General features: G+C 36.7%; 1 protein-coding gene across 3 annotated transcripts in view; it reads left to right on the forward strand.

Annotated features, from left to right (window-relative positions):
* The window catches only part of REV3L (REV3 like, DNA directed polymerase zeta catalytic subunit), a 178,972-nt gene extending 167,722 nt beyond the window's left edge, over positions 1-11,250 (forward strand). For all 3 annotated transcript variants that reach the window (XM_061131892.1, XM_061131893.1, XM_061131894.1), the window contains 5 exons: positions 1,136-1,273; positions 3,415-3,605; positions 4,240-4,486; positions 6,115-6,324; positions 10,127-11,250. In XM_061131892.1, coding sequence (XP_060987875.1) covers positions 1,136-1,273; positions 3,415-3,605; positions 4,240-4,486; positions 6,115-6,324; positions 10,127-10,267 — 927 coding nt within the window. In that variant the 3' untranslated portion in view covers positions 10,268-11,250. The remainder of the gene's footprint in view (positions 1-1,135; positions 1,274-3,414; positions 3,606-4,239; positions 4,487-6,114; positions 6,325-10,126) is intronic.
* Positions 11,251-12,959: the final 1,709 nt, after the last annotated feature.

Below are 12,959 nucleotides of genomic sequence, written 5' to 3' on the forward strand. Positions count from 1 at the left end.
TTCTTGCTTTTAGTTCTGCCAATTTATATATCATGCATTTTGAAGTTTTCTTATAAGCTATATATACATTTATGGTTATTTATCTCCTTGATGAACTGATATTTTTAACTTCGATAATATCCTTTGTCTGGAAATCTACTTTTTCTGATGTTATATAGCCACTCCAGCTTTGTTTTGATTAGTATTAACAATTGTATCTTTTTTTTCTAACCTTTGTATTCTTTTTTATTTAAAACAGATTTCTAGTAGAAAACATGTTGTTGTATCTCTTTGATGGGATCTAATCTGATCATTCCTGCCTTTTACAAGTTACATTTTCTTTTCACATTTTCTAACACCAGTTTTCCACTTTTTACACCAGTTACATTTAATGTGATTACTGATACAGCTTGGGGCAGAAGAAAGGACCAGTTTAATATAAAAAGGGGCGGAGACACATACCCATTCATCCAGGAATTCCACTTCAAGGAATTTATCCTTCGAATTAATCCATGCAAGGTTGTTCATAGGAACACTGTTTGTAATTCCAAAAGACTGAAAACATCCTAAATGATGCAGAGTAGGTAACTGGTTACAAAATTTAATATAACCTCATAAAATGGACTGCTATGTAGCTACAAAACAAAATGAACTTTCTGTTCAGAATGGAATTCTCTCCAAGATAATTACCAAATGAAGTAAGCAAAGTGCAGAGTGAGGTAGAAGGTAAGCTACCCTATGTGTATAACTACATGTACTTAGAATATCTCTGGAAGAACATACAGGAAATCAGTAACAGAGGATGCCTCTATGGAGGGAATGGTAGACTCTTATTGTATATTCTCTTGTAACTTTTTAATTTGTACCATATGTAGGTGTTACTGAAATCTTTTATTTGTTTAAAGAGATATGATTGACTCTGAAAGAGCAGTGTCAGCTGAGGAAGGAGCAATATTGGTAGTGCAAGTTAAGACAACTCATTTTGTGTGCTTTGTCCTCCACGTGTTGTTCATGAATTTATTGGGCCCTAAGCCATATTTAGAATTTTCTTAAAATTGACATCTGGTTAAAGAGAAGAAAAGACATATAAAAATAAGATGTTCGTGGTTGGGGGGGGGAGTGGTTATTGAGAGACATTTTATTAATTTCATCACAGGTATATTTGCCCTGTGTCTTACAAACGAAAAAGAGGTATGTGGGTTACATGTATGAAACACTGGATCAAAAGGACCCAGTATTTGATGCAAAAGGAATAGAAACAGTGAGAAGAGATTCCTGCCCTGCTGTTTCTAAGGTAAGTTTTATCTATCTTGTTTTCATCATTTAGAAATAAGTGGCAAAGAAAGTGGTAAACATCCTTAAGCAAATATCTAGGTGGAAGAACTGTATAGACTATATGACTATGTCTAACTAAAAGAGAAACTGTATGATTTTTTGAATTTCATTTGTAATGAAAGCAGCTTATTTAAGTCCTTAGTTTCTGACCTCTCCCACACCTTACCTTTTACACAGTTGCTAAAAAGCAACTTGACCTTGATAAAAATTTACTGCCTAATCATCTAGAGATGATATGATATTTTATCATGTGGCAACACCCAAAAGCTGTGAAGCAGAATAAAGAAGAGACAATGAACAGAGAAATTTCATAAGTAAACTAAACCATCTTAGATTAGCTGAAATTCTGTTTACTTGGGTTACCAAATACAAGTTAGGGAGATTTCTGAACACTGGTGCTATAAATTATACTGGTCCTATAAATTACCTAAATTTCTCAACCACAGTAACTTTAGGCATAGTATTTTTTATTTCTTTTTTTCTTTATTCAGGCCCATATTCGTTCTGTAACAAACCAAAAATAATTACTGTCAATCTCTTGTGCTTTTAATGCTTTCATAAAACTCAGTGTGTAGAGAATAGGAAATGGCAGCCCACTCTAGTATTCTTGCCTGGAAAATTCCATGGACAGAGGAGCCTGGTGGGCTACAGTCCATGGGGTCACATGAGTCATCCATGACTAAGTGACTTTCACTTTCAAAAGAGAGAATGAGAAAGAAAAGAAAAAAATCATCATATAACAATCACAGATATGGTTCTGAAGGACAATTGTTATTACGATTTCTGGAGAAGATCAGATTTTTTAGTACTCATGTATAGGTTTTTTCCTTTCCTGTAGTATTAAAGGACAAAGTTGAAAGAGTATTCTGTGTATCTATGAAAATCAAAGTGCATACCAAATATTTGATCCCACAGGGACTGACTTATTAGTAATTGCCCAGCCTTGTGAAAACCTACATGATGCACCAGATCCCTTGGGGGCACATTCAGTCTCATAGAAAAGAATAGCCTTTCAGGATCAGGAACTGCAGTTTCATGGTAGAGAAGTTTTATAACCGACATCAAAAATATTTTGGAAAACAATTATGTTCAAAATTTAAAATTAAATGAGAAATGTTAAAAAAAAATTAAATGAGAAATGTATGCCTTAAAAAGACACAAAACCAAAGTCTCAACTCCTTGCAGACTGCTGATTAGAAGCTTCAGGGATTTTCACAACATAAATCTTTGTTTTGTGTGCTGTTTATTCAAACAAATTAATTCAACAATGTGCAATAAAGGTTTTCTCAAAGCAAAAAAAAGTGTGTAGAGTGCTATTCTGTTTATACCATATGAGAGCATTAAAAGCATAGGAGATTGACAGTAATCAAACCTATATGTCATATATGTAACATCATATAAATTTGAGATATATTTCACACTAGTTTCTGGAAAGGTACTATCCAGTGTATTCTTTCTCTGAGGGAAGAATGGTACTTTAGCTAAGTTAGCAAATTTCTTGTGTAAAATACGTATGGATTCCACTACTCAAAATAAGATGCAGAGCTTTCACCTGGAACTAATTTAAATTCATTCCACTGTATGTCAGTCATTTTCCAATAGAAATACTGCAGCACAGAAAATTCTGTCACAGTTTCTATTTACTGACATTATAAAAAGGCAAAAGACTGGCTTTTCTTTCACTCCTTGGTGATGTTTAAACTTCTTTCTGTCTACCTGAATCCAACCCTTTCTATAACAGAGTAAATAAAAAATAATACATGAAAATCATGTCTGGCTTTCTGTGCCTAGAGTACTCTTGGCTATATAAGACAACTTAAATGTTTCATGTTGCTCACCACACACAGCAAACACTTCATCTGCATGTCATTCCAATATGATTTTCCTCAAACTACATAATCTGTTTTTAGAAATAGCAAGCTAAATCTCCAAATAATTTCCAGTTTCAATAATTTTTATTATCCAGTCATTGTAAATAGCAGATTGTTTAGGTAGATCAGGAAGTTTTCTGGCAAGTTATGTAAGTGAAAGTGTAACAGCAGTGATGAAATATATTATAGGATATTTTACCCTTACGAGCATATCCATTTTCTTTTTAAGATACTTGAGCGTTCTCTGAAGCTGCTATTTGAAACAAGAGATATAAGTTTAATTAAACAGTATGTTCAACGACAATGTATGAAGCTTCTGGAAGGAAAGGCCAGCATACAAGATTTTATCTTTGCCAAGGAATACAGAGGAAGTGCCTCTTACAAACCCGGTGCCTGTGTGCCAGCCCTGGAACTCACAAGGTAATGACGCTCCCAGCCGCCGAACCTGCTCAGTGTGGTTCCGGGGTTCGGGATGAGTGGCTGAGAACACCTCGTCCACAGGCACAGACTCACAGCAGTCTGTGCTCCCGCCCACGTGAAGCCTTGTTAACCTGAGTGGGTGACCCCCAAGTGCTGCAAGCTCTGAAGTGGGATAAAGAGCTCCTCTTCTGGCCTTCCCTGCAAAAACCAGATTCAGTGAAACTGTGATCTGTTACAGAGCTGGGAGTGATTGTTTTTCCTACAGCAGAATCATAGGTCGTCCTCAATATGGATCCTACCACAGCAGTAAGGTGGTGTCATTCTAGAAGGAGATCAGCTGACCAGCTAAATTTTCTCTTTTAGATTTATGATAGTTAATTTAAACTAGTTGGTATCTGCCAACTCATACTGTTCTCCAGGTAACAGTAATTTACAGGGTAAGTTTTATTAAACTCTTAGAGCATATGCACTTGGTGCTAAGTGAAGTGTATATGGTTGTCAGAGTTAAAACTACTTTGAAGGTTCCCTTTGTCAATTTCTCATGGCTTGATTATTGTTTAATTCTCATTTCGTTTTCTGAAGAGATGCCTTCCATGACAGTCTTTGAGTGACTGTTTTATTTGGATTTAAATAGGAAAATGCTTACTTACGATCGGCGCTCTGAGCCTCGAGTTGGGGAGCGAGTACCATACGTCATCATTTATGGGGCCCCTGGAGTACCACTTATCCAACTAGTAAGGCGCCCCGTGGAGGTCCTGCAGGACCCAACTCTGAGACTGAATGCCACTTACTACATCACCAAGCAAATCCTTCCACCCCTGGCAAGAATCTTCTCTCTTATTGGCATCGATGTCTTCAGCTGGTATCATGAATTACCAAGGGTAAGCCTACTGAACAGTACCTGTGTGATGACTCCATAGAGAATTCACTTAACATTTTCAGTAGAATTAAACTTTTATTTACATGCTATCAGAGCAGAACAAATCCTTTATTATCCTAAACCAACAAAGGTGCTATACTTTCCTGGTTTTATCTTTTACAAACACCTTCCCAGCTTCTGTCAGATTAGCCAAATTATAGAAGATTAAAATAAATCCCACAGCTACTTCAGTGGTAAACACTTAACTATAAAATATCACAAACAGCAAATAAAAATGAAAGAGAGCAGAAATTCCTTCAAAATGGGTGTTTAAGAAATATATAAGCTCTAGTAGCTAGACATAGTTCTGTAGAAACTAGAGTAAAGAATATTAAAGTATCATTTTACTAAAATAAAACATGCAGTGTGAAATCTTAGCAAAGGGAGTTTTGCCTGAACTCCTTTTTTCTTAGTTTATCCCCATCCTAGCCCTGAAGGAACAATTTGTGGTTCTGTAACAATCAGGGATACATTACTCTAGGAAAGTAGCAGTTGTTATCTGATGTTTACAATTAGGTCTGCTCAGACTATGAAAGCCTGAGAGTATTCAGGAAAATTGATATAAGTTAATACTTAAATTGTTTTTACTGGGAAACTGAGGGTGAAGCTGTGCTTCAGACAGTCTGCTGGCCAGCATCTGTAACACTGGGCCCTGGCTCTGCACCACAAAGCTATTAGTGGTATTCATTACATCAGCAGCAAGAATGTTCAACCAGTGGCATTTATAAAAGGCTAACCTAATAACTTTGTAAGACACCAGGGGAATACACCAAGGGTATCATAGCAAGAGGATAATGTTATTTCAGTGTGAAAAGAGTATCAGAGGACAGATCTCTGAAACCTTTATCAACTTCAAAGAAGGAAGCTTAGGTAACATGTATCTAATTTCATTTGAAATGCTCCAGGTTTACTTTTGCTTGAATTTTGCACCTTAATGCCTAATAGGTTACTTTTTTACCTTACTTCCATGGCCAAAACTGTGCAGTCTTAAACAGTATCCACTCTCCACCTGGATTTCCTCCTTTGTCCTCCCTTATCTCCTTTGCCCCCTGTAATTTCATACATTACATATCGCAGCCAAAAAAACCAAGTGACAAGAAACTGTTTTTGTTTTTTATTGAGGTATAATTGACATACAATGTGATATTAGTGTCAAGTATACAATATAGTGATTTGACAATGAGACGATCACCATGATAAAATCCAGTTAGCATCTGTTACTATTTAAAGTTACTGCAAAAAAAGAAAAAAAAATAAAGTTACTGCAATATTATTGACTGTATTTCCTAATCTATATAATATATCCTGATGACTTATTTACAACTGGAAGTTTGTACCTTTCTGAGACCATCTCCCCCCCCCCCAAAAAAAGGAAAACAAAACAATATATCTGATGATACTAAGCTATAAAGGAAGGACTTTGTTCTTTTCTAAAGTCCCATTATCTAGAACAGTGCCTGATATATAGTAGCTATTCGGTAGTTTGTTGAACACAGGAAATAATGCCTTAGTGATCCTGTAATTAGCATGAGAAGAGCCACTCTGCTATAAAGCTGGCTTAGACTTATTTCTGAATTGATGTTTGTATAGATCCAGAAGGCCACCAGCTCCTCTCGAAGTGAACTTGAAGGGCGGAAAGGCACTATCGCACAGTATTTCACTACCTTACACTGTCCTGTGTGTGATGACCTGACTCAGCATGGCATCTGCAGTAAATGTCGCAGCCAGCCTCAGCATGTTGCAGTCATCCTCAACCAAGAAATTCGAGAGTTGGAACGTCAACAGGAGCGACTTGTAAAGGTACATCCTTGTTCAATAGACCCAGAATCCCAAGCAGTCTGAGTCTTCAGGGGAATGTAGTCAACTCCTGAGGGAGGTGTGGTGTGAGATGTGAAAGTGGAGTAAGAATTCTAAGTTAATTTCTAAAATCCTGAAAATAGCATAATTGAACTACTAAAAACTAACTATGTTTATTAGAACCGTAGGACTATACTGTCCAGCCACCCAGTTCCTTTTATAGCAGCATTTCTAAAAAAGGAAGTACTAATTGCTGTGTCTCCCATCTCTACTTACCATTCTCATAGAAATCTTGTTTTCTTAGAGAATTGCTAGTCTACTTGGAAGGTTTGCAGTTCTTAATGACTGATTATATCTTCTTATACCATCATGTTTCAAGTTACATTTTTAGCTTTCAGGAAAGAATAACAATCTTGTGGTGGAGTTTGTTTTGTCTTTCGATGAGCAACATATAAGGTTATTGAAATGTTTTAAAGCCAACCAGATGGTTGAGAGGCAGTGTGATTTAGTGGAAAATGAATCCAGCGGATAGTAAGGACATCGGGTTTTCAGTCTGGACTCCATAGTATTGGCCATGTCCCTGGCCCCAGATTTCTCAGAATGCAGGTTGATGCTCTTTAGTAGGTCCCTACTAGCTCTTCTGTTGTGAACTCTCCTATACACTCTCTCCTGGCAGCTCATCTGCTCTAAAGTAGTCCAGCCACAGTATGTAAAGGCCAGGCTCTGCACCATGCCCCTTCAAGGTAAAGAGGCTTTTGAATCAAGTTGAAGTATCCACAGCCTCCTAGAAGGACACTCCTAGCTGCCATGCAGGGCAACAGGACAGGAGCCATCTCTGGGGAGACGAGGCTGTTTAGAATTTGTGTGGTTATAGAAGGATAGTTAAGGATGTTACAGACTGTTTGCTCTGCACCATCCTAGCTGCTGTTCTGCATTGGCAGAAAACTCTTATATAGTGTATATATATACACTATAAGTTATATAGTGTATATAGCTAGTCATTTAGAATGCAATAAATGAATTTCATTAAGGATGGTAGCATCTGAAAGGTATGATTTTATTGATGCAACCATAGAAACCTAGCTTATTGAAATGATAAATTGACTTTTCCCTCTCCCTATCCATCTACTAATTAATTCTTAAATAAATAAGAACTTTTCTGCTTCCCTTCTGTTATCATCCTATAGTCCAGCCACCATTATTTCTCCCTAAACTCCTGCAGCAGCCTCACCCTGACCGCGCTGCCATCTTGTCCATTCTCAGCACTGTGGCTCGAGCATTCTCACCAAAGAGCAGGTGAGGACAGAGGCCTGCCCTCTCTCACTGCTGAGTCAGCTGTCCTAGCTAGAGTCCAGCCCAGAGACAGCTTCTTGCTGAATGCACAGTTAAAGCAGCAGTAAGTCACTGCAGTGATTACCAACCGACTTTCAGCCCCTTTGTCCCAGTTTTTGTAGCACCACAAAGTGGTGGTTGCAATTAGTACAACCTCTAGTCACCAGGTGTCCCTAACTTCTGTTTTTTAGGTTCCAACCCCAATGGCAGCAACTTGCCCTCCTAGAGAATTCGCTTCTAGTAAAAGGTGCAGATATGGGCAGGGCCTCCAGAGCTCCTGAAGTCAGAGGCAGCTCCCTGGACCTGTCTTCTGCCCCCAGCAACATAGACTGTGCTAACTAGTTATGCCATCAGTTTAACCAGAACCCTCGTTCAATATTAGGTCTTATTTCTTATAAAAATGCAGTTTTAAAAGTAATGCTATTCATAAATAAGGGGTGGTTCATCTTTAAAGAGATATTTTAACTTTAGGATTGCTTTTTTTCCTAAGAGAATTAAAATGTGTCTCCTGTACATAAATAACCTGTAGGAATTCTCACAAAGCAGAAATTATAGGAGATAAAATGAGAAACTGTCAGAAACATTAGTAATAGTAAACAGCTCTCATACCAAGACAAGTGATCAGAAATAAGTACAATTACTAAAGATCTAAACATTATAAGGTAAACCTTTTGATTATATATCAAACTCTCTAACCCAAGATTAGAGAATATGTCTTTTCAAGTTATAGAAAACATTTATATGAAATGTTCAATAGTTGACATATCTTAGACTACAAAGAAAACCTTAATAAATTTCAGAAAGTAGAAATATTACAAACGTTTTATCAATACAATTCTATAAAGCTAGTAAACTCAGAAAACAAAATGATCCTTCTATTTTGAAAATCTAACACTCCTTATTAAACAAACAGTACATACAAGATTCTAGACAGCCATGGCAGATCTCAGAGAAAAATTCATCACCTTAAACATTTAACTATAAACATAAAAAACAAAATTAAGCATCTAACTGAAAATTTTTCAAAAATCTAGAAAGCCAAAGGATAACAAAGGAAAAGGATCAATAAATATTAAAGCAGGTTTTTTGTTTGTTTGTTTTCTTAAGTATCTGTTAAAAAATAAGTTTCTAGGTTATGGTGTTTAAAGTTTTAAACATAACCTGTTCAGGGTTTAAATCACCAGTAAAGGATCTTGAAACTAAACATTAAGTTTAGCGAGACAAGTAATTCCATCCTGGTTTATTTATCAGACAAGGACAGAGTGCATAAATATTTATCAGTTTGTTCTGGCACCTGGATGTAGCTGCAGGACTTGGAGCTGTAATACAGACATTCTATATTTAGCAGTAGCTTTAGGTCTCTTGGCAGAGATCTAATTGGTGCAAGTCTTCAGAACAGAACAGCACATTTAGTCTCCGGAAAGCACACTGAAGCTCGGGGCTTGTGGCGGTGTCATAACACCGGGTGGAGCGACAGGGCCCTGCAATGGACTGAAAAACATTGGGGCAGAGAACGAGTTCTTTTTTTTTTTCCCTGTGAGCCCTCTAAAACAGAAGCTCTTAGATACAGACCAGAGAATTAACTAGAGCAGATCTGATTTCTCTCTTAAAAGGTAATTAGTATAACAGCTCCTAATTGCTATCCCTTTTTAAAATCACTTGGATAAACTGTTCACATTAAAAATCACCCTGTATTTTCTTAACCCTTGGGGCCCTCACTAGTATCCTTTAAAGTTTTTCATGTTTTACCACTTTTAAACTGTGTGCATGACTTGAGACCTTACATATTAAAATCTGATCACTGGGTAAGATACAATGCTTTTCTTTAAAAACTACCTTATGATTTAATATTTTCTTTTAGATCAGTTCTCATACATCAGCATCATCTGGGAGCCCTAAGATGTACAGATTAAGCTCTCACACCTGAAGACCCTGCTTCATTGGTCTGGGATCAGGCTCAGACATTAGTCTATTTTTAAGCTCATGTACAGCCAGGGTTCAAACTATTGGTCTGTCCAGCTACTTTCAAAATCTTTGATATTTCCCCCCCCATACTAGCATTTTCTCTTCTGAAATAAGAAAGTGGATAACTTTTTTGATTAGCATATAAAATGTTAGAGTAACTTGAAAAAACAGTGTACATAGCTAATTTAAGAGCCAGGCTTTGAATAGTAATTGGGTAGCCTGTTTTGTGAATCTTAATACAATAGGATTCTACCATAAATGAAAGTTGCTTTCTGGGATTAAATGAATCCTTTAGGGCATTTCACGCTGTATGGTTTGTGAGACAATATTATTTAGAAACATCTCGACTTAGGGTTGGCTATGCTTCAAAAAGATGAAAACTAATGAAACTTTTCTGTAATATGTGCCAGTAATTTGTGGTGGATCACGAAGGACTATAAAAGTCTGCTGTTTACACATAGAGATAGAACCCATCCTATCGTTTGATGTACTCCTCTTGTTCTTTCAGATATGCAAGAACTGCACAGGCTGCTTTGATCGACATATCCCGTGTGTTTCTCTGAACTGCCCAGTACTTTACAAACTCTCCCGAGTAAACAGAGAATTATCCAAGGCACCGTATCTCCGGCAATTACTAGACCAGTTTTAAATTGTCAATATCACAGAATTCCAGGTGCTATTTTCAGTGTTTACCACTAACTGTTGTGCATGGTGCTTTTTCAACTTCCATCGAGTCAAGTATGTTCATTGTCTGTCTATTACCTGAAGACTATGAAGACTTTTATGATAACTGAATTAAAAATCGTATTTGTTGATCTCTGAATAGCTCACTTCTTACAATGTACAAATTCCTCATCCTTTCATCTTTTTAATATTGTTTTATAATGCAGGTGTTGAATTTGCTCCAGTATGTGTAACATCTTGTAAATCCATTTGAGTAGATCGTATTTACTTCCCTGTGGAAGGAGCACTGAAAACCTCTTTAAAAAAAGACATTCGTGTTTTCCTTGAACTGTCTGTATCAAGACGTGTTACTTAGAGATACTCATTCACTTTATAATTTTGACTGCGAAATATTTTGTAAATACACTTTTTTACTTTTCAAACAACTGAGTAAAATAATGTGCAATGAATTTTATACAAATGATTTTCAAGTTGTTTGGTATATTTCCTCTAGGTTTTGCTTGACTCAGAGTAGAGTTGTTATTTTGATCAAACTGTGCAAACAATAGTACCATGTGTAGCATTTTGAAACATTATTTTCTAAAACCGCTGTCTTGCTTTAGCTATTAATGGGGCATTGTGAGGAACTGTGCAAAGACATTTTTGTTACAAACCTGTGGGCCTGTTGCAATACTTTAAAAATAAAAAATTTTATTCCATTTTTGCTTGTTTTGTATAGACATTTCTATTGCTTCTAAATATGCTTAAAATATTTTCTTTCCTTATGTACTGTACAGTTAATCTTATTTGCCATCATCTTGAACACAAAATGTGTATTTAGAATATTTGTATAACTGTATATAAAAAAAGAATTATGTGGTCAGTGCATTGTTTTCTAAACTGGAAATCATTTTGTTTTAAAAGTTAATAATGGAAACCATATTAAAATTGAATAAAATATGAAATGCAGCAGTGTGGTTTTATCTTGCTATAAGTTGAATGCTCTTCATCTCTTCTATAAGCCTACATTAGTTACACCCTCCCTACCCGACCCCTTCTGAATTTTAATAAGGTAAATTTAACTCATATCCTAAGTGATGCTGTAATTCCCTTACCCAAACTTTCAGATTTTTTTTTAAATGGGAGCAAAAGTAGTCTAGGAAATGTTTAGCTTTCATCATTCCAGAGTTTTAGTACATCTCCCATGTTCATTTAGATACAATGTCCAGAGGGAAAGCAAAAATTATATTAGTACTTCTTAAAAAATTATTTTCAATAGAAAAAAATTAATTTTAACATAGCTCATCTGATTATGCACTGGAAATAAGTCTTCTATTTACATCATCTTTCTGATCAGAATAGCTAGACACAATATTCTCAACAGAATAATCATTCTTAACCTCTTCATAATTGGACACAGCCAAATTAACAAGCAGTTATTCAGTACCTAGTGCTCAAAACTACTTTGAGGCACCTAGCATGTCTCTGGTTCCCTTTTCTGCAGGGAACTGCCTCCCTTTTCACTCTGCCCTCAGAGTCTGTAGCCTGACCGGTCAGCCTTTTAATGAGCCTTTTGCGGTTTGCTGTTTCAGTAACTGTTATCAGTGAGTGTGTTGAAACATGATCCTATTTTACCAAAAAACATTTTGTAAGCAGCTTCCAGTATACTTGCATAATTACTTCTCCTCCCTTTTAGAACAGGTATTAATAAAGTTTTCTCTTTCACCCAGATTAAAAAAAAAAAAAAACTTTCATCTTCCGAGTTATGCTTTAGAAATAATCTCAACACTCCCTTAAATTAAAAGTCCTCTCATTCTGTTTCTCTTCCCACCAGTGTGTTTCCCTAGAGGTAAAGCAGTAACAAAAGCTACTTAAAACGCTAAGCGCCCCTCTTTGCTCCCACAGAGAAAGATCCCAGTCAACAGTGGAAACAGGCAGATGCTAACATGTAATGTTCAATTTTAAATGAACTTCGGTTTCTAATAGTGTCTGTGAAGAAGGCCAAAATACTGGGGGAAAACAGATTAAACTGTGAACAGAGACGCAGTTACAAAGAACTCTTAGAGGAGGTAGTTCTGTGAGGGCTGGAGCAAGTTTGCAGACTGTGTTCAACCGTGCTGATTGTCACAGGACATGTCCTCACTGGCCTCAGAAGCAGCACATGCCCTGCCATCAAGAATGCTGCCCTCCCAGAGCTGTACTTTACGCTAGTAGAGTCTTGCTGCTGTAGGATGTTGATCTGTCCATCTGTTCCCCAGTGTTAAGACTTCGGTTGATTTCTCAACTTCAGAATGGCAATTCTTAAAATACATATTTGATTTTATAAAGTAAAAACAAACCTGGTTATAAATGACATTATTAGGGCTCTGCCATGAAAAGAGCAAAGAGAGGGGGAAGACTGCAGTACACAAATAACTATTTTCAGACTGGAAGAGTGCTCTCAATAAGACCCGCACCTCTTGGAGCTGCCTGCCAGCTGCGCTCCACTCATTATTACCCTCCTAAATACCTGTCTCTCCGTGATGTGAGGAGGCTTGTTACACCTAAACATTTTTGGTTTTATAAGTGAATGGATTTTGATACCATTAATGCCCTGGAGTTTTGCTTAATAAGTAGCTATAGGAAAACAGTCATGGATTGTTTCTAGCATTGGGGATCTGAGGAGGAAGTCGTAAGAT

The sequence above is a fragment of the Dama dama genome, chromosome 28, assembly GCF_033118175.1.
Source record: "Dama dama isolate Ldn47 chromosome 28, ASM3311817v1, whole genome shotgun sequence".
In the NCBI taxonomy this organism is placed as follows: domain Eukaryota; kingdom Metazoa; phylum Chordata; class Mammalia; order Artiodactyla; family Cervidae; genus Dama; species Dama dama.